A 25,193-nucleotide genomic window follows, 5' to 3' on the forward strand; every position below is an offset into this window, starting at 1 on the left:
TATTCGGAGAGCTCCAGCCCGCAGCAGAGAGGCGCGGGCTGGGGGCGGGGCCACGGCAATGGGGCGCCTGGCTCTTCGGGAAGCTTCTCCGGCTTTTTTTGGCTGGCTCTTCTGGAATGCTAAGAATGCTAGCTGGAGCATCCTGTAGCCATGGCAACCTCCTCTGCCACCTTCTTCTCCCCGCTTCACTCACCCTAGCAAAGGCTATGAGACCTGCCTCTCACCCCAGACCAGACTCCTGTTGAGCGCTGTCCCCACAGGTGACAGGAGCGTAAAGGAGACGGGACTTCTGGTCCCTCTGCTCCAGCAGACCTCTGGGGCAGATCGGTCCCCTGGGGCCCCTCCCCCAGCGGGAGCCAGGCGTGTACTCGCACACACACAAGTGCACGCACTCGCTGCACACCTGGGAGAGGGCCGTGTGGGGCAGGGAAACCTGGCTCGTCTCAGGGAGGAGGGGTCTGCAGCCCCCCGCCCCCCGCATGCAGAGCCTTGTGTGTGGCGCTGTCACGGAGAGAGCTGTCCCCACCCTACTAACATCTCGAGCCCATTCAGGACACGCCCCATCACTCTCCTCAGTGAGATTGTGCTCCCAAGCCCGCGGATGGGCTCTGAGCAGGGAGAGCCTCCTGCCTTAGCCCCACCACCCTGGCTCCAGCCCTTTCCCGGAGCGGCGAGGCCAGGGGTCCGGAACCCTTCATCTGAGGGGCTCACTGTCCCCCGTTGTCCCCACCCAGGCGCCCTGGCCGCAGGCCCACCCAGTCTCTGCTGGAGCAAGGGTGAGTCTGAGTTATTTCCACTGGTTCCCCATCTCCCCTCCACCAATGACCCGGAGCTGAAGGAGGTGCCAGTGTCCAGAGAGGGGACAGTCGCTCCCGGGGAATCTACCCCCTGTTGGGGGAAGCGTCTTAGCCCAGCTGAGCCTGCAGTTAGGACCAGCAGAGGCCATGCAGACAGAGGGGCAGGCAGGACTCTGGGCACCCAGGAGGACTCGGGTCAGGAGTGTCGCCTGCACGCCGGGCTCCTTCTGTGACCTTGCCGGGGGGAGGACAGCCAGGACCCGAGAGGCAGGTGTAGGCAGAGGAAGGGACCACACCCATCCCGTGACCTCAGGGGTCCAGCCAGCCCGGTCACCTGCAGCTGGTGGGTCGCCAGGACGACCGTCTTCCCCCTGAGCGCCTTCCTAATGCACTCCTCAAAGATGTGCTTCCCCACGTGGGCGTCCACGGCCGACAGGGGGTCGTCCAGCAGGTAGATCTCGTGGTCGGAGTAGACGGCGCGGGCCAGGCTGATCCTCTGTCTCTGCCCCCCAGAGAGGTTGAGGCCCCGCTCCCCGACCTGCGGACAGGGGCAATGCTACTGCCCACACGGAGCCCCACCGGCCACCCTGCCGTCCGTGGGGAGCAGATGCCTCCTGGTGCTCCTCAGGACTCGCCTGCAGGCCCGTCAGCGCCACACCCCAGTCCTCAGCCCTCGCAGGGACCCCTGGCAGCCCCAGACGCCCAGGGGAGGGGAAGACCCACTTCCGCTCGGGGGGCCTGGTGAGCAGCCACGGGGAAAAGCTCTCCCCACTGGGCTCGCCGCCCCAGCTGCACATCCCACTGGGAGGGCGTCGTGGCGACCACTCACATGGACAGTGTGGAGCGGAGGGCCCAGGGGGCGTGGACAGGCCACAGGAGGGGAAATGGCGAGGAGCAGATGGACACACTCCATCTCGGGACAGGCTTCCCAGGGGCAGTGTTTGGAGGTGACCCGCAGGCTCCTGGGCCTGGCAGGGACACGAGGCAGAAAGGGGCCCTTGCGGCTTCAGCCAAAGTCCAGTCCTTGGGCTTGCGTTTCAGAGGGTGGAGCCCGCCCTCGGGGTGAGGAACTCTTCCCTGAGGTCCAGGCAGAAGCTCGGAAGTGGCCCCAGGAGTGGCCACACTGACCCAGCACCACGGAGCTGCCATGACCTCCACTGTGGTGTCCCCAAAGAGCAGACCGGGTGGAGAATTCGAGGTGGGGGAACCAGACTGTCCCTCATCCAGGACCTTCCCGGCCTCCGGGCGTCGGACGTGGATGCAGCGGGGGCTGTCCAGCCTCCGCCCTCCGCCCTCCGCCCTCCGCCCGGGCGGGCCGCTGGCCGGCTCTGCTCACCTCGGTCAGGTCCCCGTAAGGGAGGCTCCTCAGGTCCTCCTGGAGGGCGCAGACACGGACCGTGCGCTGGTACCTGTGGTCGGGAGGGGAGAGGTCAGCGCGGCGGGGAGACCCGGCCGCTGTCGCTGTCCTGGGCTGCACCCAGGGACGTGGCTGTCGCTGTGGGCCGAGGCGAAGGGTCCTGGATGTCCAGCTTCCCCCACCTGACACAGAGCTGACTCCGCATGGCCCCTGTGCTCACGGCGTCCCCGCCATGCGGGAGGAGGAGGTTGGTGCGTGTGACACCCCTCGGCACCCGTGACCCCTCGAGGGCACCAGCTTCTGCAGGGGAGGGTCCCAGACAGGAAAGCCTCTTGCTCCCAACGCTCGCTTTACCTTTGGGGGTCGTACTGCGCTCCGAACAGGATGTTCTCCCTCACGCTGCCGTGGAAGATCCACGCCTGCTGGGACACGTAGGCCAGAGTCCCGCTGACCGCCACCACGCCGTGCTGCAGCTGCATCTGGAGACGAAGCCAGAGAACCCTCAGGCGCTCACCTCACGAACTCCTCCCCCCCGGGGCCCCTGGACGCCCGCACCCCTTATCGGGTGCACCGTCACTCTGGAGGTGCAAGCAGGGGTCGGTGTGTCTCGTCCAGAGGCTGCAGAGCCCAACTGGGCAGACCGAGGGTCTCAAGGGCGCACATCTGCAGGGGGCCAGGCAGGAACGGGTTCCGCTGCTGGCCGGAGAGCACCGGCCGACCCATCGCAGGGGCCCCCTCTCCCTCCTCAGCCAGGCCACAGGGGCGGCCAGCAGCAGGGCTGGGGGCGGGGCCCTGGCACATCCCCTGCGGGCAGCGGAGTTCGTCCGGTGTAAGGACGCCGGCCGGGCGTAGCCGCAGTTCCTCATTTTTTTCCAAGAGGAGCGAAAAGTCTCATGTCATGTGGAAATTTCAGACTATTAAAACACTGAGCCGTCCAACTAAAACACACACGTGGGCTCCCATCTGTGACCCTGAGTGCGCAGTTCACTGCGGCCGTGAGGGCGTCAGCTGTCGGGACGGGAGGGGAGGCGGCTGTGGGCTTAAGGCTGACGCTCGTCTGGCAGTGGCAGTGTGTCGGGGACAGGGAAGGAGAGTCGTCACGGTGGTCAAGGGATGTGACACCGTGTCCCCTCAGGAATGGTCCACAGTTAAGCTTGGAGGTGGCAAGAATAGAAACGGCTGGCGTGAACTGTGTACGCCAGGCACTGTGTTACACGCACAGAACACGCTGACCCCATGAGCGTAACCGGGAACCGTGCTGCCATCGCCCGTTACCCACGTCACCTCCTTTAACCCTCACTACAGCCCCCTCACTGTCCTTGTACAGGCGGAAGCCCAGGCTCAGAGAGGTGATACTCGAGGGGAAACAGTGAGCCCGAGGCTGAGACAGGGGGTGGACCCGGGCAGTCCGGGGCCCACGGGCTCGACCACCCTGCCTCCCCGCCGCCCCACTGAGCACAGTGAGGGGGGCCAGGGTGAGCGCCCCCAGACAGCTTCTCATTCGTGTGGATGAGATGCCCTGGCAACTCGGAGGCCTGTGAACACCGCCGGGCTCGGCCGTCTCCCTGGGGCCGCACAGCAGGAGGTGCGGACAGGAGACAAGACCCCGGTTCCCCCCTCTTCCAACCGGGAGCTCTGCAGGGGAGCCGGCTGCGCGTCGCCACTGTGGCTCATACGCACACGCAGCCCCTCGCCGAGGGAGGCTTGGAGGGGCAGCTGCCCTGGGCAGACGCTGGTGGTGTGGACACGGACGTGGGAAAAACACGTCCAAAGTCTTCATGAGTCGCAGGCTCCTGGGTTCTGCCCCATGAAGCTGCCCCGCTGGCCTTTCTACTCAGGACAGCTTGTGTCGGGAGGAAACCATGGATTTAATGACCCGTCTCCTCCTTCGACCAAGATGGAGCTCTGGGCAAGGGGGCAGTCACCGCGTAACGCGCGTCCTCGGAGGCAGACCCAAGAGTCTGGAGAGCTTAGCCCCCGTCTGACCAAGGGCGCGGAGCTGCCCAGCACATCGACCTCCTGGACACAGTCGCCAAGCCCACTGTCTGCACGGGAGCCCACACGGGGCGGGGACCCTGCCACAGTCCTGAATGTCCAGCACATCGACCTCCTGGACACTGTCGCCAAGCCCACTGTCTGCACGGGAGCCCACACGGGGCGGGGACCCTGCCACAGTCCTGAATGTCCAGCACATCGACCTCCTGGACACTGTCGCCAAGCCCACTGTCTGCACGGGAGCCCACACGCGGGCGGGGACCCTGTCTTGGTTGTGAATGTCCAGCATATCGACCTCCTGGACACAGTCGCCAAGCCCACGTCTGCATGGAGCCCACACACGGGCGGGGACCCTGTCCTGGTCGTGAATGTCCCGCCCTCTCAGCGCTGCCCGCACGCCGTACCTGTCCCAGGAGAGCCGCCAGGAGAGAGCTCTTCCCGCTCCCAACGTTCCCGCAGATCCCCAGGACCTTGCCCTGCCAGAGGGACAGAGAAAGATACAGTCGTCCTCCCTGTCCGCACAGGGTCTTAGGAGCTAGGGGTCACTGCCGCCCCAGGAGGTGTGGTGCCACGTCACAGCCCAGCCCCAGCCCAGACGCACAGCCTGGAGGACGCAGGACCCCGGTGCCGGGTAAGCGCGTCCCCCTGCGCCGGGCGGTGGGGCGCTGGAGGGCTCAGAGAATCCCGGTGTGCCCCCCCCACCCCCCCAGCGTGTGCAGCAGCCTCGCGCTGGCCTGGGACGCACAGGCCCTGGGCGCGAGGCTGTCCTGCACCGGCTCCCGGAAAGCAGGTCTCACGACGTGAACAGCGAGTTGGGGGCAGAACGTGAGTAAGACGAGTGGGTGACGTGCAGGGTTTGTCAGGCGCCTGCCGTGGAGACAGGCGGAAGGGGAGGCAGAGGCCCTCCTGCCAGGGCGCACTCTCAGCGAGGCCTTGCAGACTCACGCCCCGAGTCAGGGAGCTGAGAGAAAGCGGCTTGTTCAGGAGGGGGCCGCCCTGTCTGTCCTTAGGTCAGCTCCCGCGGGAGGCGAGGGGTCAGTCCTGCTGGGAGACGGAGCCCAGTGCTCCCCCGGCGGCGGAGGGAGTCGGGGCCAACGCCCAGCTCCAGCTCCGTGTTGGCGAGCCGCCCCCTGGCTGTGTGATGTCGTGTCACTTTGTGGGTGATGGGGAGAGCCCTCGGGCCCCGAGGCAGGTCTGGCCATCGGAAGGTGGCCAGAGCCCTTGGGTGGGTCCCCGACTGCACCTGCACAGGTGATGTTTGAGTCAGACTGGAAGAAGGCGAGGGGGGCGGCGCTGTCCCCAGCTGCGCCTGGCACCCCAGAGTAAACAGGACCCTGCCCTGCTGCGGGGCGCCCACGGGGGAGGTGGGTCAGCAGGTGGGAGGTTAAGCACTCGGCACAGGGTAATGCCAAGCCCGCCGCAGCAACGCCAGCTCTGCCATCCCGGGAGCCCTGCTGCCCTGTTCTCAGGGCACGAGCCCGGACGGCCCCTAAGCAGAGCTCGCCTGGACGCTGGTCTCCATCCTGGGAGAGGGGCGTGGTGACAGAGACAGACCCCGGCTGGCCTCCTTCACTGGGCTGCTTGTCGACCGCAGTTTGCTTTTAACAAGGGCGGCCCTGGGTGGTGGATACGGGCCGGGCCCCCGGGGCCGGGCACGCTGAGAGGGAAGCCCTCTTCCGGCACTAACTAGCGTGGGACTCGGGCGAGTCCTCAGCTTCCCCGTGCCTTCGGCTCCTCAGCCGTGAGGCTGGGCTGGCGCTCGCACCTGCCCCGTCGGGGTGCTGGGGTGGTTAAGTGAGCCCACTGGGGACCTGCGCGTGAGGTCAGCAACTGTTACCCGTCCTAGTCCTCCGACGTAAAACTGAGAACGAGTCTGAAAACGTCTACGCAAGCCCGTCAGGCTGAGCCTCAGCCGCCCGAGTGGACGGCCCCTTCGACACTGGCGTGGGCGGCACACGCCTGGCGTGGGGCTGGAAGACTGGCACCAAGACAGCCACCATCTCCTCTGGGCGCAGAGAGGGTGTCTGCGTGGTTCAGGTGCCCGGTTTTACAGCTTGGGAAGGAAACAGCCGGCTAGAGACAGCCCGCCACCGCGTCCAGCCCCCACCCACCCGGAAGGGCGCGAGGCCAGCCCGCAGAGCCCAGACCCACCTTTCTCACCACGAAGCTGATGTCCTGCAGAACCGCCTTGGGGCGGCCTGGGGGCGCCTCGGGGCCAGCGGCCCCCTGGGTGGACGGGCTCACACCGTAGGCCTCTGACCGCTGGTGCCCGAGAAGGTGCCTCCTCTGGTGCTCTGCTCCCTGGACGTCGCTAATCCTCCTGGCTTCCTGCTCCCAGGTCAAGGTGGCGTTTGCTAAAAGCAAGACAGTGTCTGGGCCTTCTGGCTGGGTGACGTAAGATGGGGAGCTCTTAGCTACGAGAATTTTCTAAGATTAAAGAAACAAGATTAACTGGGTAGACGCTGTCCGTTTGCAAGAGTCACCCCAATGTACCTTTTAGTGTCCCCGCATTACGGTCTTGGTGGCTCTACCGAGGACATCCCGAGGAGGGTCTTTGAGGCTATTCCCCCAGGAGTGCCTGCCGCAGGAACAGTCCCCCGGCCGTGACGGTCACCCCCATGGGGAATGCTAACCCCAGCGACGTTTTACCCTCATGCCCAGGACAGCAGCCTTGCCCGTCTCCGGGGGGTGGGCTCATGGCCTGGCACTGATGCCTATGAAACCGTGGGCACATGCCCGGTCTCTGCTGGGCCCCCTTCCTGGGTCCCCACTCGGCTCAGTTCAGCAAAGTGTGCCAAGTGCCTACTCGGCACCGGATTCTGGGGTAAACGGCAGACACGCAAATATGGAAAGGCACAGTTCCTGTCCTCGAGGAGATGACAGTGGTGGGGGGGGACATGACAGGTAATTTCTGTAGTAGGGAGAAGGCGGAGACAGGACTCTGGGGCCCCCACCCTGGAGGCCCGGGCTGTGCAGGCGGAGACAAGGGCGGGCGGAGAGGAGGAGAGCTTCCTGCTACAGGGCAGAGTGTGAGCGGCAGCGTGGCTGGTGAGGGCGTGGCTGGTGGGGGCGTGGCTGGTGAGGGCGTGGCTGGTGGGGGCGTGGCTGGTGGGGGCGGGGCTGGTGAGGGCGGGGCTGGGGGTGAGACCAGCCCTTCGGGGTCACTGAGGCCCAGAGCTCAGGGCAGGAAGGGGACAGGAGATGAGGTAGAGATGTAACTGAGGACCGCTGGTGGGAGGCTCAGCCTCAGACCCGGAGGGGACAGGGATTCAAGCATCTCTAGCAGGTGAAAGAAAATCAGTGGTCAGACCAATGTTTAACAGCTCTCGGTGCTGAATGCGGTCCGAGGCTGGGGAGGGCTTGGGAAAAGGACAGCTGGTCCGTGAGTCGCCGTGATGGTTCGGAGGGGGAGGAGGCGCTGGTGAAGGCGGTGGCCAGAGGGGCAGAGCGGAGCGTGCCGAGTTAAACAGCGTTGCTCCTCTAGTCTGAGATATCTGGCCGCATGACACGCACCACAAACCTGAGGGTGGCGGCGAGTCTTGTCTTTTGTCCAAAAAGTGAGAATTCATCAGCGTACCTTCTAACCAGTCTTACCCACGGCGCCTTTTAAAACTGGGGGGCTACAGTGATCAGGGGAGGAGTCGCCAGGGCTCTCGGTGGGTTAGAGGTGGGTGGTAAGAGGGAAGGGGGACGGAGACCGGAGATGCTTCCGGTCACTTCCAGACTCCTGGCTCGAGTGAGTAGGACCTCTCGGCCAGTTCACAGCTATGTGGGCACACTGCCCTCTTGTCTGCAACGCCCTCTCCTTCCCTGTCGCCTCCACCTCTGTCGGCCCTTCGTGCGCGTCACTTCCGTCCTCACTGCGCACGGCGCGTGCCGGGTACCCGGCCCTACACTAGAGCGGAGGCTCATGGGAGTCAAGACTCTGTCGTCCTTGTGTTTGCATTCCCCGCGGTGCCTGTAGTCCACAGGAAGTGCCGGCACGGCTCTGGCGAGCAGGTACACAAGAAAAGTGACCGATAGTGTGGACATAGGGTGCCCCCCGTCACTCTCACTGACACGCCCTTATAGGACAAACCCGACCGGCAGTGGGGGAGGGGGGGGGCTCAATGCAAGCCTCCCCCTCCCCCACCCCCACCCCCCCACCCACGCTCTTGGAACAATGTAACACGAACGGCGTGGATAAAGGGCGCAGGGTCAGGGCGTCCTCTCTCTGTGCAGGGACTTCGTCTCACTTCTCCCAAAGGCGCGGACAGGCCGCCTAGAGCACGCTGCCGGGGCCCCCTCCACGCACATCTATCCACCCAGCTCTGCGCGGAGAGGGCCTTCTCCCGACGTCCACCCAGCCGCTGAGCCTGCCCTCCAGGGAGCTGACCCGGCCTCCAGGGCGCTGACCCGGCGTCCCCGTATCTGGGAGCTTCCCCTCCCGAAACCGCGACCTCTCCTCCCTGCTCACCCAGCGTGGGCCGTACCTTCATTCTCCGCAGGGCGACGCTGCCCTCGGCCGCCGCCTTGACCGAGAAAGGCAAGATGGCGATGGAGAACCTCATCACGTTAAACATGGCGATCACGCTGAAGGCCTGGAGCGGACGAGAGAGAGAGAGAGAGGAGGAGAAGGGTTAGGATGGGGTGTTGCCCTGGCTTGAGCCGTGCCCCCCCCCCACAGGGACCACCCTGACCCAGAGGAGACAGACGGCGGCCCAGTGGGACCCTCAGAGGACATTTCTTTTCAATTCCTGGCTCCGAGGTCGTAGGCTGGCAAGTTTGGAATAGCAACACCTTGATATATGTTGTTTTTAGATTTTCACCAAAGTGGTGGGAAAGGCACCCCCCCCCCAACCCTATCTCTGTCAATCCAGAGAGGATTAGACCCAAGGACAGGTTCTGAGTGAATGCATTGGGACGTCTGGCCACACGCCGTTCGTGCTGGCCCAGCCGGTCGCTTAGAACCCTGGACTGGTTTCCCAGGCCGTTCCTTTCTCTTTGTTGCTTTGGAAGCGTCCAACCCTGGCAGCCTGAGCACCCTTCCCCGCCCCAAGGACGAAGGCAGGAGCTCCTCAGAAGGACCTGCTCGGCTCGGGCTGGCTTCAGAGAATGGCCTCCGGCCCCAGGGTCTGGCCTCCACACCGCCTGCGGCCAGGGACAGGTTGGAGGGCCTGTGTTCCCCTGCCACTGCCCCCAGCCATGGCCGCCCCTCCTCACTGGGGCCTTGCTCCCTGAGCCCAGCCGGGCGTGGGGGGGGGGGGGGTGTTGTCTGTGTCACACGGACTCCATGAGGACAGGCGTCCTCGCTCGGGTGGTACACCCAGGGGCGCACGGTCTCATCCCTCAGATTTCATTTCTCATCGGTCCAGAGTGTCATTAGCAGCATCCTCCTCAGCACCCACTTAAAAAGTAAATAACACAACCTCCGTTGACAAACCTGCTGATCCCGCCTGCTGTCGACTGAGCCCCGTGGACAGGGCCCCTGGGCTCCCACTAATCCTAGTTAGTCCAGTGACGTGCCTTCCCTTCCTCACATCTGGTCCTAAATCCACCCCCAGAGAGCGTTGGCGCCCGCAGGCCCCGAAGTGCCGACCTGGCTCAGGAAGCACGGGCCTTGGGCTCAGGAAACACGGGCCTTGGGCTCAGGAAGCGCGGGCCTGGGGCGACAGACAGCACTGAGCTGCCTGGTGGGACCGGGCGCCTCGGGGCTGACCTACAGACGGCCCCACAGAGAGAGGACTGTAGACACGGGAGCCTTGCTTTCCGGGCACCCGTTCTTGGTCTAGCTTTCTTCTTAATCATCGTTTCAGAAAATAGTAACGACGCGTGTTCCATGTGGTTTCAGAGTAACTTGTCTGGTGTGTTGCTGTCGGGAAATTGCTTGTTTGTTTGTTTGTTTGTTTGGGAATTGGAGACCATTGCCATAATGGGGGTAGTGTTTGTTCAGGCCAGTCGGGTCCATGGCTCGGGTCAGGCCCTAGACTGTGTGAGCGTGAACTGGATCAGAGAGCCCCAGGAAATAAAATCAGCTCCCAGAGAAGCACGGGGCAGTGCCTGGACGCAGGGTCCGCCCGGTGCCCCCTCCAGAGCTCCCCCTCCCTCCCCTGTGAGCCCCCTGGACTCTTCCTTCTCTTTCTCTCCTTTCCATTGTCTCCCTTCTCTGGACTTCCCTAGCCCCTTGCCCTTCAGACAGTGGGTTTAATATTTCAGCTGTTTGTGTATTTCTCTGGGGGCCGTTTTCCCTCCGGCTCAGAGTGTCTGTGCCTTTGAAGGCACAGGCCCCTTTAAAGTCCCCCTGGGCACCTGGCCTTCCTCTCCTGTCCCCCCTCCGAGGCCCTGGCCTGAGGAGCCCCGGGCTGAGGAGGGCGCACCTGTGTACACCTGAAAGAACCCCTCCAGTCCTCACCGCTATAGGGACTTTATGGTCTGTAAACGGGGAGACTCCGTCCAGAGATCATCAAGTCAAGGCAAGAGAACTTTGGTGATTTGCTGTAAGTCTGGCCGTGACCCCACACAGCTTGTCCCAGGAGCTACAACCCCGCCCGCCCGGAGGACCCCCACAAACCCCAGTGTGCCCGAATCAATGTGGATAAGACAGTCTCCTCTCTGCGTCGGTAAGACGGTCAAGCCCTAGACATGAACCCCGGGTGTGGCCCCCAGAACGGAGGACAGGTAAAGCAGAGGCTAGAGCAGGCTCCCCCTCGGGACCGCCCGTTGCCTCATGGGAGGGTTGGCAACGTGCCCGCGCCCGGTGCAAGTTCAGACCTTAGCGGGCGCCAAGTGCAGGTAGATCCCAACCGGACGTCAGTTGCCTGGACGATCAGTTAGGATTCCTTCACCGGGAGAGGCAGAAACCCCACCCCCACCCCAGAGAGACACCACGTCACACCTCCCAGGGTGGCTGTAACTAAAACGAGAGACAGGAATGTAACTGCGGGGGAGGCCGTGGAGGAGTCGGCCCCCTTGTCCACACACGCTGGTGAGGATCTAGGATGGTACACCGCCACCGTAGGAAACAATGTGGCAGTTGCTCCTCTGGTTTCATTGTTGTTTTCCAAACGTGAGGTTGTGTTGCAACATGAACGGGGACCCCAGCCCTGCCTAAGACCAGAGGCATCGCTGTGAGTCTCCGCCACCCCCCGTCCGCCAACGCACTCGTGTGGGAAAGCCTGGGTGCGGTGTGGTTCTGACGCAGCTGGGCCCGCCATGACTGCGCGGTCTGGTCCAGGGCAGGCAGAGGTGGGGAGGAGCTGCCCCCGGCACCTGCAGGAGTCGGGGAGCACGAGAGGCCAGCATGGTGCGCATGGTGCTCTTACCACCGGGGCAGTGAGCTGGCGTCGCAGGAGGATGTGGCCGCTGAACGTCAGCACGATGGCGATGGTGGACGCGATGGGGGCCAGGGCCGAGTTCCCACTTTGGACAAATCCAGCTTTTTCCAGTAATCTCCTCTCCTGCTTCCTTATGTCTGCAAAACAGGAGAAAGAGCACAGCCGTCTCGCTCCGTGCGGCAGGCCCCTGCCCGGCTGGCCGGCCGGCACACGTGGTAAGGATTCCCGCCGTGATGTCTGAACGGGAGGCGGCACAGAAAGCCTGGGCACGGGGCCAGCCACCCCGGGAGCTCCGTGCCCGCGGCTCCCAGCTGGCGGGTTTCCAAGGTCACCTCCAGTCCTGACTCTCTGTGGGTCGGGAGTCACGCGCTCAGACACCTGCAGGGCCCAGGCAGGTGAGGTCGTGAAGGGAGTGGGCAGAGGGGAAGGGCCTGAGGAAGCATGGGGAGGGGCCCGAATGGGCGCCGTGGGTCTCAGTGTGAGGGGCTGGCAGCCTCGGGCCACCAGAGCTTCCATAGTCCCCGAGGCTGAGGTGGGGACGCGGGTGAGACCTCTCCCCGCTTTTAAATGTCAGGAACGCACTGGAAAGGGTTAGTCAATGCCATCGGGGCCACACAAGCCACGCCTGCCGGACTGAGACGCCTGCCCCGGGTCCCAGGAGCAGCTACAAACCACCAGGGCATCACTCCAGTTCGCGGGCCCTGCGATGACCCGTGACTGTGCACTGCTCTCAGGTTCGGGCCCTCAGTCAACTCTACGCCCCTGCGAAAGGCGCGCCGTGCGCACCGCCATTCATACTGAGCGCCCCCAGCACGTGGGCGCGTGCCAGGTGCCCGGCCGAACACTGCGCAGGGCCCCGCCCTTAGATCGCCCTCCCCACCGTGTGACGGACGAGGGAGAGGATGCCGTTGTGCCGTTCGGGCAGGAGAGGAACGTCTTTGCCAGGGCCCAGACCTCTGCTGTCCTCCTGCCTCTGTCCTCCAGAAGACCCGGCCACCTCCCTGCCCCGAGCTCTCACCCTCGTGTCCCCGCAGCCAGGCCTTGGCTCCTAGCCCCAGCTCCATGTGTGTCCAGATCCTTGATGTCCTCAGAGCCCAGCTGACTTGCCCCCTCTGCCCTTGGCTTTGCCTGGCCCCTGCTGCCCGGGGTGCCCACCTGCGGGGGTGTCTCTTGGTTTCCCTTGTGCACCCATGTGAGCCTGCAACTGATTCACGTGTCCCCTCGGTGAGCACACTGTCATCTGAAGCCTCCCCAATGCCCGGGGTGGCGCTCGGTGCTGGGAGCGTAGGGGTAGGCAAGTCTCAGCTCCCTTCCAGAGGGGGCACTAGACAGTACGCGGCTGCCCAAGGTAATTAAGGCTGTGTTGGGTCATAGGAAAGAAATGAACAGGGTGACGCGATTAAGAGGGAGTGGTGGGGACTGTGGCCAAGAAGGCCTCTTAGTGTCAGTGACCCCAGGAGGAGACCCCAAGTCAAGGCAAAGTCATCATGAACAGCTGGCAGAGGACATTCTAGGCGGTCCTGAGGTGCGAGGGAGTGTGTGTGTTGTTCTGAAGCCACCCAGAGGGTTCTCATGGCCTGCGCGGGGTCCCCCAGGGCTAGGGGGATGAGAGACGGTCAGCGAGGAGCCAGGTTGCAGCGCATCCTACAGGCCGTGGGAAGGAATTTGGAGTTTGTTCTGAAGTCCTAGCTTTGAGCCATCTGAGAGTGGGGAGAGGCCACTAAGGACTTTCCAGCAGGGGAGGGAGGGGGGGCGGGAGGGGCCCGGCTGACATTTTACAAGGTCAGGTTGCGCCTGGAAGCCCTTGCTGTCAGGGAGAGACTGTTGGCTTAGACTACGGTGGGGTGAGGCAGAGAGAAGCAGACAGGTTCCAGGGGTGTCCTGCAGGGGAAGCCAGCACACTTACAGCTGTGTTTGAGCTGAGTTAGCTCACCCTCCGTCTTAAACGGAAGTAGGACCCCTCTGCTGAGACTGGGTGTGCCCCTCGTGGCCTGCGCTGAGCAGCAGCAAGCTGGCCCATGTTTATTAACGTCCACTGAGTTGTGTGCCATTGAACTAAGTCGAATGGGACCACATGTGTTCAAATCAAATCAGTTATGCTGAAGTGAGTTCGATGGGTGAGGACGTATTTCTGGGTTCTCAAAGAGGGTCCCGTGGGGCGACCGGCGGCCCAGCCTGGGACGGTTCCTTCGGCGAGCTCGGAAGCAGGTCTCCCAGAGCCGCTGCCTGAGACCCAGCCAGCCAGCCGCGGGCCCAATTACATGCTGGTCTAGAAGTGTAATTGTGGACCTGGGGAGTCAATTGTAACAGTGGTTCAGATCATTACCCGGCCAACTACCTGAGTCTCTGCTGGCAATTATGTAAATGCTCCTGCAATTAGATTTGCATTTATATCTGATTGAAATGGTTTTAGTATCATCTTTGGAGAGAGTAGCTGTATCTCTGTGTCCTCATATCCGCCTGAGGAATGTCACGCCCGTGGGTCACCCAATGGCGATGAGGCTTCTGCAGGCCTGGAGGGGATTTATGGGTGAGAGTGTGTGAGTGTGTGTGTGTGTGTGTGTGTGTGTGTGTGTAGACATCTTCAAAGTCAAGGAGATCTCTGAGTCAGCCCTTCTCCAGCTTGCAGTGCGTAAGTGGGGTATTTTTGTAGAAGGTAACTAACTGGTCAGCACCAGCAGCCACATGCCCCAGCACAGGCTAAAGCATATGGTGCTCAGCTGCGGAGCCCCTGCGTTCATCAGAGCAGATGACTGTTCTGGTTACAAATCCTCTGCAAAGTCTACAGGGTCCCTCGGGCTGGGGGGCGCCCTCCACCCCCTCCTGGAACCTGAGAACCACTGAGAAGAGCCCAGGCTGCAGGGTACGCCCTTGTTCGGGCCGCTGCGCCCCTACCTCGGATGGTCTTGGTGAAGGATTTCTCCCAGGCGTACATTTTGATCAGCTTGATGCAGGTCACAAACTCGTTCATGGTCTGAACCCGCTTGTCTGTCACCGAGACAGCTGATCTGCGGAAAGCTGAATTGAGCTTCGCCATGAACACCTGAAATCAAGGCACGTAGACCGTGTCTGGGGACAGGTCCGGAGCTGCCATCGTCCCGAGTCCCCGGGATCGGGGCCGACCTGCGGGGGGCGGGGGGTGGGGGGGGGGCTGTCCTGAGACCTGGCCGACCTGGAGAAGCACGCTGTGCCTCCCTCCCTGGGACAGACGCAGTCAAGTGTTTCTGTTTTGTTTTAAAACGACACTGTGCCCGGGAAAGAGAGCACATCTGGGGCACCCAGCGGGCACAGGCTCCAGTGGGCACACCCCGGGAGAGACGCCTGTGCCCGGGTCCGTGACGGCGCGTGTGAAACGCAAGCGTGAGGCAGTGCCAACTGCAGCGGCTGGCCGTTACCTGGATGGGGATGAATATGACGTACACGGATATCCCGATGAGAGCCGTGGGCCCCAGAATGAAAAAGGCGTACACCGCACAGACAGCCATGAGGACGGGGATGGTGGCTGGCAAGGGACAAAACAAGGCAGCTTCAAACAAGGAATAGCTATCACTCGACAGAATGTTGAGCACCTGGAAAGGAAGCACAGGGGTTCAGGCAGGGGGAAGGTCAGCAGACGTCTTGGCCCCTGGGGACTCCGCAGGGGCCGAGGGACGCGAGGACAGAGGAGAGGCACAGCCTGACGGGACGGGGCCGTCACGGGGCCGACATGATGAGTTTTGTGGGTCTCATTCTGGTCAGTCTTTCAGAACCGAGATTGCCAAGGGAGAAAGACGCAAAGAGGAACATGCCCACCGCAGAGCATGCCCGGGAGACCACTCCTCATTTGAGGCACGGACCTGCGTTGTTGAGGGGGGCCATGTGCCCCTCTAGCAGACGGCCTTCCGCAGCCGCCTCTGTGGAGGGAGTGCAGCCATGGGACCGTGTGAAGGGCAGTGAGCCGTACAAGTGCCAGGTGGGACTTTGGGGGCACATTCCTAAAGGGCGCTAACTCCACTCAGAGGCCACACCCCTGCAGTCCTTCTCTGCTCCCTCCGACCGGCTCTCCGACTGGCTCTCTGAAACGTGGCTGTGCGCCTGCGTCCCAGCACCCACCCCGAACCGTTCCGGGAGCCATGTGCTAGCATAGGGAGGAAGAAGGATCCGGAAGCCTCTACACCAGCCCTGGGTCGCTTGACCTCCTCCAGACCCTCTTCAGACAGAGTGACAGAATTTGTTGCAATCAGCCCGTGGGTGTGCAGGGCTCTCTGATCCGTGCAGTAACAGGATCTAATCTTAACCGATACACGGTGCTGTGCGCCCACCTCACACGGCCTGGGGTCCCCCGGACGAGGGGGGGTTCTTGCGTGAATGGCGAGGACTGTATTGCCAAGGATTAAGGGCTTATGGAAACGCCAACCCCGGGCCCTGGCCGGAGGGTTTGGTGGGCAGAGCATCGTCCTGGTGCACGGGGGTCGCAGGTTTGATCCCTGATCAGGTATCATATGAGGAGCAGCCAATGAGCACACAACGGAGAGGAACGACGAGTTGATGCTGCTTCCCTCCCGCCCCCCAACCAATGGAAGGTTTTTAAATGAAAATAAGAAAAAGGATGTCAACTCGGAAGCAGCAGGCATGGTCTTGATGTGACTTTGATGGCCCACACACCACGCCGACGGGGTCGCCAGATCGGCCAGTTGGTTCTATCGCGTGACTTGGTGTGCTCTCCGTGTCCTTGCTGACCACCAGAGGGACGGGACGGGTCACCCCAGAGCCCAGGTGGAACCGGGAAGACCTCCCACTCTCTCGGCTTGCACGGGGCCCTCCTGTCCCTGACGCCTCCAGTGCTGTGAGTCCCCACCCCCTCCCCCAGCGGGGACACTGGCAGACCAAAGGGAGTCTCGCTGTGTGTCCAGGAAGCCCACCTGACACACAGAACACTCAGGTCGTCGTTTTCTGACCGGACTCCTCCCGGACCAGCTTACCTCGCCCACAGAGATGTGTGTGAGAGTCTTGAAGGACATCAGGTTCTCGAACACCAGGGTGGAGACGGCCACCTTCAGACGGATCGCCGTGCGGTAATTGATGGCCCAGGCCAGGGCCCAGAAGACGACCTTGGTGAACTCGGTGGCGAAAAGGGCTGCGCACAGGCCGACGCCAACCCAGAGGTTCCTGGAGACGCTCTCGGTGTGCCGGAGGATTTGGTGGATGAGGACCGTCTGGAAGACAGCGCAGGGGGGCGAGGAGGGGAGAGGAGAGGGCGCTGGGGCTCGGGTTCGAGTCGGCGCCCCCGAGAGTGCCCGCGAGCGGGGGGACGAGGCAGCCTCCGCTGGGGCTCGGGTTTGGGTCGGCGCCCCCGAGAGTGCCCGCGAGCGGGGGGACGAGGCAGCCTCTTCCGTTAACTTCGGGGCCCACCGCTGTGCTTGGCGAGGATTTGCTCTGTGAAAACTCGCCCCCAAGGAGCTCAGGGATAATGACAATGTACTGAACCCACCAGCTCAGAGACGGGAACTGACGGCACCCTCTGTCTGTCTGGGGACCCGGAGACGGGGCAGGAGGAGGCCGCCACCACTCACCGGCCCTATGGCGGCCATGACGACGCACAGGATGTTGGCGACAATGTCCATCAGCACACGGGTCCTCTGGAACGCCCAGACCACTCGGCCCAGAGAGGCCCTCTCGGGGCCCACCCTTTCCACCTCCTCGTCCCAAAGGGTCCGAAACCTGCGAGGAAAGAGGAGGGAGAAAGGAAGAGACCCGCTTCCCACTTGCTGTCCTAAGCCGCGCCGGTGGGCCAGCCTCGCAAGGGGGCTTCCCGCGGCCCCCACCCGGGCGCCTCAGCCGGGCAGCACGACTCTCCGCCGTCCTCTACGGGGCGGATGGCACACGTGTTTTAAAGGGAAACACAGCTGATGCCCAGCTGTGGGCAGCAGCCCAGGTGGGGGCCGGCCAGCACAGAGCAGAGGGACCCCGTGTCCTGAGGGGGAGCCCTCACACCAGGGGACACCCCTGCCAGACGGAGCGGAGCCTCAGGCGGGGCCCCAGACATCCTGCCTTCCCACCAGCTCTCCCCAGTCCTCACCTCCCCAGACACTGGACTGAGGTCACTCAGCCCCGTCCACGTCGCAGCCACTGAGAAGGGCCACCAGGGCCCGTAGCTGTCAGTGTCCACACCGGGGAAATGGGAGCGCACTCACTGGCCCCCGGTCCCCTTTCCCGAGGTGACCCAGGTGCATCCCGGTACCTTTTGGCGTTGGCGTCGGATGAGTCGTACGGGGACAGTGGGGGCAGAGTGTCCACGGTCAGCGTGTGCTTGTAGCCTCTGACCATCACTGGTGTGAGCCAGGAGAACGTGGCGAAGGAGAGCAGTCCCGCGTCGTCCACGGGGTTGGACGCCAGCCTGAGACGGACGAGACAAGCGGGTTCCAGGACGTGGCGCTCTCGCACGCCGTCCCTGGCTCATGTTCTTTACGGTGACAGCCACAGCCATGCTCAGGGTCTGTGACTCGCACCCCACGCTCCTTCGCGCAGCCGCGTGATCGGACCAACCCACGCGGCTTGTGAGAGCCAGTGGTTAAATTGTCAGGAATTTCACAAGTCAGTCGTTAAAAGTAGACAATGTTAAAAATTAAATAACATACATTTAAATAGATTATCTCAAAGACAGTAAGTACTCAAAAATCGTCACTTCCTAGTTATTTTATTAGGTGTTATTACTGTGGTATCTGAGCTCACTGGACTATGTAAGTCTGTCGTGTCTGTGTGGGGCCAACACCACACGTGATAGGGCACTGCTAAGCGTCTCCTTAGAGATGAACTGACTGTTGTCTCCCTTTCACCCAAGGACAGGAGACATCAAGGAGTGAAGGGTTGATCAGTGAATAACGGTGGATGGATGGATACAGACAGATGGATGGATGGATGGATGGTGGATGGATAAATGGATAGATGGATGGATGGAGGATGGATAGAGGATGGAGAATGGATGAATGGGTGGGATGGAGGATGGATGGATGGAGAATGGATGGAGGATGGAGGATGGAGAATGGATGAATGGGTGGGATGGAGGATGGAGGATGGATGATGGATGGGATGGAGGATGGATGGATGGAGAATGGATGGATGGATGGGATGGAGGATGGATGGATGGGTGGATGGGATGGATGGATGGATGGACGGATGGAGGATGGATGGATGGATGGATGGGATGGAGGATGGATGGATGGAATGGATGAATGGATGGGTGGATGGGTGGATGGGATGGATGAACGGATGGAGGACGGAGAATGGATGGATGGATGGATGGGATGGAGGATGGATGGATGGGTGGATGGGATGGATGGATGGACGGATGGAGGATGGATGGATGGATGGATGGATGGATGGATGGGATGGAGGATGGATGGATGGAATGGATAGATGGATGGGTGGATGGGATGGATGAACGGATGGAAGATGGAGAATGGATGGATGGATGGATGGGATGGAGGATGGATGGATGGATGGATGGGTGGATGGGATGGATGAACGGATGGAGGATGGAGGATGGAGAATGGATGGATGGATGGGATGGAGGATGGATGGATGGGTGGATGGGATGGATGGATGGATGGATGGATGGATGGATGGAAAGACAAAGGACGAGCATAGGAAGCACAGCATGGGGAGCGGGCAGTGCTCTGACCTGGCCTTCCCTCCAGCCCTCCTTCCGGCTTACCTTGCACGGGGTCTCACCGGGATCATGGTTTTCAGGCTGGGGTCGTATCTCTCCACAAAGGATCTCCGATGGCCTCGCTGGTCCAGATCGGAGATGAGGTAAGGGTCTTCCCCCACCATCCTGACGGCAGTCTGGAGCCCTGGGCTCTGGGCCTCGGGACACTTTCACTCTGCAGTAGAGAGATGGGAAGGTTCACCGAGAGATGAGGACACCCTGGGAGAGAACCAGGCAGCCCCTGCTCCAGCCTGGCCAGCTCCCTAACTCCAGCCCCTCAGACATGGCTTCACCCCAGCCTTCCACATTCAGGGGGGAGTGTGGCCAGAAGCCCCCCACCCCCCACTCCACGCTGCAGGTTCCTCATTAGCGAAGACATTCTTTCCCCCTTTCTCATGGGATCAGCTCCTCTTTCTGTCGGGACCATGACCAGTGTGAGTCCCAGTCTGACAAGAGAGCCCCAAGAAAGAGGGTTTGCTGATCCAGTGTGACTAAGAGACATTTGTCACACATACACATGCACACGCATGCACACACGCACGCACACACGTGCACACACACACACACACACACACACGTTTTCCTTCCCAGTTCTCTCAGCTGCCCAGGAGCTTCTGCGTCCACATTCCCTGTTCCAACCCCGGGGTCCGAGCTCCCACGAGCCACCCCTCAGGGCCGGGCACATCTGGACAGGCCCACATTATTCCCACTTCTGTGACCACTGCCCCCGAGGACAACCCACAACCCCGTGGAGAGGACACCAGAGCGCCCGCCCGCCCGCACACCCCTCGCCCCAGCCTCCCGTCACCCAGACCCGAAGGACAGACACCAGTCCCTGAAAGTTTTCCTCGTCCCGGACCCTTCCTGCGGTCTGTTCTCGCCCTCAGGTTCCAAGACGTCCTCTCCCCGTAGTCTACAGATAAATTCTCCTCTTTTACCTAAACTACCTCGAATTGGTTTCTGTCACTTGCAATCAGAGCCCTCACTGTTATGTATGGCAGGGAATTCTCTATGGAAGGTCTCATAACTGGGAACATCAAATAAACCAATTCCCATCAAGGCTTTCGTGGCTGACAGACCTACAGCCTGTTGGTGTTTGGAAATGTCCTCAGACGCCAGCTTGTATAAGCTCCTCGTACAGAAAAGGGGACAGGCATCGAGAGAGGAGAAGGGACTCACTCGAGTGTGTGCGCAGCGCGGACGTTGGCGTCCTGGCCGAATAAGACGCCGTGTCTCCCCATCCCCAACAACGGTTGGCACCCATCCACAAACCAAGGGCCTCCCTGGAAGCTGGCGGATCCAGCACCATGGGCCAAGGGGCCCAGGAGGAGTATCACCCCCGCCCCATGCCTCAGGTTATAGGCACGCAGACCCTGGTCCCAGCTGTGGGTCCCACGGTGACCCATGAACTGGTGCCAACCCCCGTTGGCCAAGGTCCAGGAGCCCCTGTCTTGCACCCTTACCTGGGATAAGAGGACCTGTGGGGAAGGCCAGGCTTCCAGGGGACCCTGACTGGGGAGCAGCAGGGGCTGGGGCAGTGGCCGGCGGGACCCTCGGAGATCAGAAAAGGAGCGTGGAGTCCACTAACGCCGCCGCTCCACCAAGGAGCCAGCCCCTGGGCCACTGGCCGATGTGCACGATGACAAAAAGCCAAACAATACATTGAAATGAGTGGCGACATCCCATCCGCGCTGTCCAGACACAGGGACATGAACATGCCCTGACTTCTCCAGGGACCCTGAAACATCTCTTGCTCATCTTCTATGACAAAAAGCACCCCTATAGAATAATATCCTTTTTCTTACAGTAGAACTTGAGAATTAAAATACTTCACCTCAAAAAAGACAAATCTTCCAAAGTGGAAACTGAGGCACCGTAGGGGGAACCATGGGACCTAAGGCAGGAGTTCTGTTGAAAACATCTTTCGTCGTTATGCTAATGAATCTTAACGACATGAGCACCAAGGAGAGGATCAGAAGTTACAAGACAGGAACTCCCGAAACTTCTTGCCAACCTGCACGGGTCCCCGCGCCCCGCCCTCGGCGTGGGCCGCCTGACCCTGCACTCCAGCCGTGCCCGGCGTCTTCCTGCTCCCGGCACGGACTCGGTTACTCCTGCCTCTGGGTCTGTGCCCCCAGCACCGCCACAGCCTGGCAGAGCCGGACACGTCTCCCTCCGCCTGACACGTCTCCCTCCGCCTGACACGTCTCCCTCCGCCTGACACGTCTCCCTCCGCCTGACACGTCTCCCTCCGCCTGACACGTCTCCCTCCGCCTGACACGTCTCCCTCCGCCTGACGGGTTCCTGCTCGGCCTGCAAGGTTCCGTTCTGACGCGTCTTCCTCGGCGGAAACTTCCCTGCTTGCTTAGCTGCTTCCCCGAAAGGGCTGTGGGCTCCACACATGTCCTGCTCACAGCTGTGTTTTCAACGCCTAGACAGTCCCTGGCTCTTAGATGTTTGACACAAATTTGTTGAATGAATGAATGAATGAATGAATGAGTGAAATAATGATGAGTATGAGAGAAGTCTAGGACATGCCTCCTCTCCCCCGAAAGGAAGACATAACACTTGTGAAAATGGAAACCATCGCATATTGTGAGCCCTAGGGAATAAAAATAGACAAAGAAAATAAAGACTTAACGCTAAGAGTTCCATCAAGCAAATAAAATGGAGCACCAAATAGTAGATTAACTCAAAAAAGCTAAAAAAACAAGAGGGGTTAAATAGGCAAATAGCAAGGTGACAGACTTAAACGCAACCATATTTACAATTACATGAAATATAAATAGAGCAAACACTTCAATTAAAGACCAGAGATGGTCAGATTGACTATAAAAGCAGGATGCAGTGAAATGCTTCCTACCGAGAGATGCGTTTTAAATAGAAAGATGCAAGTAGGTTGAAAGTTACAGGTGAAACAGGGAACACCACGCTCAGAGTGTCAGAGTTGTGCCCGGGAGCCTCCCCCACCAGACCTCTCTCTGTTGGTTTACCAGCGAGCCCTTCACAGACTCCGCCTCCCCAAGTGCTGCGTCCTCGGCCTGTCCGCATGGGCTGCGCGAAGACGGCAGAGCCCACACGGCTGTGCTGGCCCCAAAACGAAAACAACCCAGGAAGACCCCAAACGTGGCGAACTCTGTGACTCAAGTGAGCGTCTCCTTCCGGCCAGCAGACCGGGGGTTCAGCAAGCCCAGGTGACAGACCCGACGGCCCTCAGGCAGCATTTCTGCAAACAGTGGGTCACCAGACCCCAGCCTGGAGGAAACACCGGACAAACCGTTAGGGCCAACCGACCGACAGAGCTTCCAGCCTGTGCGCTGCAGACGTGTTCGTTATCATGAAAGACAAAAGAAAGGGAAGAAACGGGTCCCGTGAAATGCCGCCGGAGAGACGGGACGGCTTACAAGCAAGCCCGCGCTCGGCGCTGGACCCAGGATGCTGCTGCGGCAACCGGGGGATTTAAATGTGGACGGCGGATCGGGGAGCAGTAACACTTCCCGATTCTCCTGCCTGTGCAACCGGATAATAATCCTCCTAACGATCGATCGATCGTTATGCAAGGGAACGTCCTTATCCTTAGGAAACAGGTACTGACACTGAGGTGAGGAGCAAGGTGTCCCCCATCCACCCTCAGACGTGTCAGGAGAAGAAGGATGCGCAGAGAAAGCGAAGGCGGGCGGCAGGCTGTTCATTTGCAAACCGGAGTGAAGGCTGGTTAGGAGGATCTTTTAACGCTATCCTGGTTGCTTTTGTCAGCTTGACCATTTCAAAATAAACCGTTAAACCTTTTTTTTTTTTTTAAAGAAATCACCCTCAGGGGGACGGACTGTTTTCCGTAGGCGGAGCTGAGCGTGGTTGTCCACGGGTGGCGCCCCCTCTAGGAGCTGCCGTGCTGAATGCACCGTGCTCGCTTTCCCACCGCGTGTCCCTCCGCTCGTCCCCAGCAGCCCCTGGTAGGTTCGTCTCCTGGCCAGCCAAACGTCCCCAGACCCTCCGATACCGGTCTGCTCCGAGGGGCTGGTCCCCCTGTCGGTGGAAAGCACTCCCGTATGAGCTCTGTGGGCTCCCACACTTTTCTTTTTTTATATATATTTTTGTATTTTTCTGAAGTTGGAAACGGGGAGGCAGTCAGACTCCCACATGCGCCCGACCAGGATCCACCTGGCACGCCCACCAGGGGGTGATGCTCTGCCCATCTGGGGCATTGCTCTGTTGCAACCAGGGTCATTCTAGTGGCTGAGGCAGAGGCCATGGAGCCATCCTCAGCGCCCGGGCCAACTTTGCTTCAATGGAGCCTTGGCTGTGGGAGGGGAAGAGAGAGACAGAGAGGAAGGAGAGGGGGAGGGGTGGAGAAGCAGATGGGTGCTTCTCCTGTGTGCCCTGGCCGGGAATCGAACCTGGGACTCCTGCATGCCAGGCCGACGCTCTACCACTGAGCCAACCGGCCAGGGCCTTTTTCATTTTTTATTGATTTTAGCGAGAGAGGAAAGGAGAGAGAGACAGAGAGAGGAACATGGATCTGTTCCTGTGTGTACACTAACTGGGGATCAAACTGGCAACCTCTGCACTTCAGGACAGGGCTCTGACAAACCGAGCTATCTGGCCAGGGCTTTCCGCACTCTCCTCGTGGCAGCTTGCCGTGAGGGTCCCAACTCGAAGTCGCTAGACACAGGAGCGGGGCCTCCCGGGCCAGCTGGGGGGTGTGTGTGTGCCCGGGAGCCGGTGCAGGAGGCTGCCTCCTTGAGCACCCCGCGGGGAAGGCTTCATACCCACGGTGCCTCGGCCACGCAGCAGCTGGAACAGCACTCGGCTATATTTGGCTGTCCCAGGGGAAATGCGAGTTTTTAAATCAGGAAGTCTGCTGTGGCTGAGGTCTCTGTGCCCGTCTGTCACGCCAGCCTCTGCCAGGCGCGAGGCGCTGCCTGGAGTGACAGATCCGCTCGCTGGCGGGGTGGGGGCTGCCGACGGGGCTGAGAGGGGGGAGGACCCGGCCGGTCAGGGCTGGCCGGGGGGGGCGGGGACCACCCCTGTGCAGCCTTCTGCTCACTAGCGGGGTTCCTAACCTGACCTGAATAGACCAGACAAGGCAGAAGCAGGGAGGTCTCTGTTAGAGCTGAGCGCACGAACTGGTGCCTCGCGGACCACGTACAACTTGCAGGTCCATTGGGGGAGGGGGGGAGCTGCGCAGTTCTGTTTTGTTTTTTAATGTTTTGAATTTGAATTAGTAGATCACAATAAAAGAAAAGAAAAAGTCCTGTGGCTTGTGTCAAACCAGCAGGAGCTCTGTGTGTCCGTGGGCTGCAACCAGCTCATGCCGGGCCGTGTCAGCCCCTTTGGCCAGGCAGTACCAGCTCCAGTTTGCCACAGTCCCCACCGCTCCTTACTGTCCCCCGGCTCGGGGGCTCGGAGGGACTCAGCATTTATCATCACATGTGCACAACTGTCTTCCTTACGGTAGATCCATTTTCCTCTTTTCCTTGTTTGTCTCCAAAGAGGGAGGACAGAAGCTGCTACCTAGAGGGCGTTTCTGGAAGCAGCATTTTCCACCTGGCCCGATGGTGTTCTGTTTTTGCCCCTCCAAACCCAGAAAATGAACAAGGAACACTGTCTTGGTGGAAAACTGGATTCTGAGTTTTCCTTCCTGCCCATAATGGGAGTCCTTCCTGAGGACCAAAGGCAGGCACGCTTTTAATCGGAAAAGTTCCTTTCTTCCTAAGTCCATTTTTCATTTAAAGCCCCCCGAAGGACCCGTATCTGATGGTCTCACGCCCCCCCTCAACTCCCACAGCCCCTCCCTCCAGGCGCTGACGAGCCTCCAGCTCAGAGAAGCAGTTACGGGAAGCTTTCCTCAGTCCCTGCCCCTCCCCCCTCCCGCCTGTCCTCTCCTCCCGGTGTCCCCAGCACCCACGTGGGCAGCCAGACCAGGGAGAAGGACCCCTGCGTGATGTGTGTGATGTGCGGTGTAGGGGAGAGGGGATGGAGGTGGGGGGAGGGCGCAGAGAGGCATGTGTAGGCAACAGGATGGGGCGGGGCCTTTGGGGACC

The 25,193-nt window shown here is 61.1% G+C and overlaps 1 protein-coding gene across 1 annotated transcript; it reads right to left on the reverse strand.

Annotated features, from left to right (window-relative positions):
• Positions 1-2,504: 2,504 nt before the first annotated feature.
• ABCC12 (ATP binding cassette subfamily C member 12) lies at positions 2,505-19,274 on the reverse strand. The gene is made up of 11 exons (XM_066348509.1): positions 19,156-19,274; positions 17,683-17,838; positions 17,015-17,162; positions 16,424-16,657; positions 14,858-15,031; positions 14,358-14,505; positions 11,451-11,599; positions 8,622-8,729; positions 6,301-6,576; positions 4,554-4,625; positions 2,505-2,633 (listed from the first exon to the last, which is right to left on the reverse strand). Exons 1-11 carry the CDS (start codon positions 19,272-19,274, stop codon positions 2,505-2,507), a joined length of 1,713 nt encoding a protein of 570 aa, XP_066204606.1.
• Between the last annotated feature and the right edge of the window lie 5,919 nt (positions 19,275-25,193).

The sequence above is a fragment of the Saccopteryx leptura genome, chromosome 9 (assembly GCF_036850995.1).
Source record: "Saccopteryx leptura isolate mSacLep1 chromosome 9, mSacLep1_pri_phased_curated, whole genome shotgun sequence".
In the NCBI taxonomy this organism is placed as follows: Eukaryota; Metazoa; Chordata; class Mammalia; order Chiroptera; family Emballonuridae; genus Saccopteryx; species Saccopteryx leptura.

Coding starts and splice junctions, on each gene's coding strand:
- ABCC12 (XM_066348509.1), bottom strand. CDS start 19,274: ATGGTGGGGGAAGACCCTTACCTCATCTCCGATCTGGACCAGCGAGGC. Junction 17,163..17,682: donor TCCGACGCCAACGCCAAAAG/GTACCGGGATGC, acceptor CTTTCCTCGCAG/GTTTCGGACCCTTTGGGACG. Junction 16,658..17,014: donor TCATGGCCGCCATAGGGCCG/GTGAGTGGTGGC, acceptor GCTGTCTTCCAG/ACGGTCCTCATCCACCAAAT.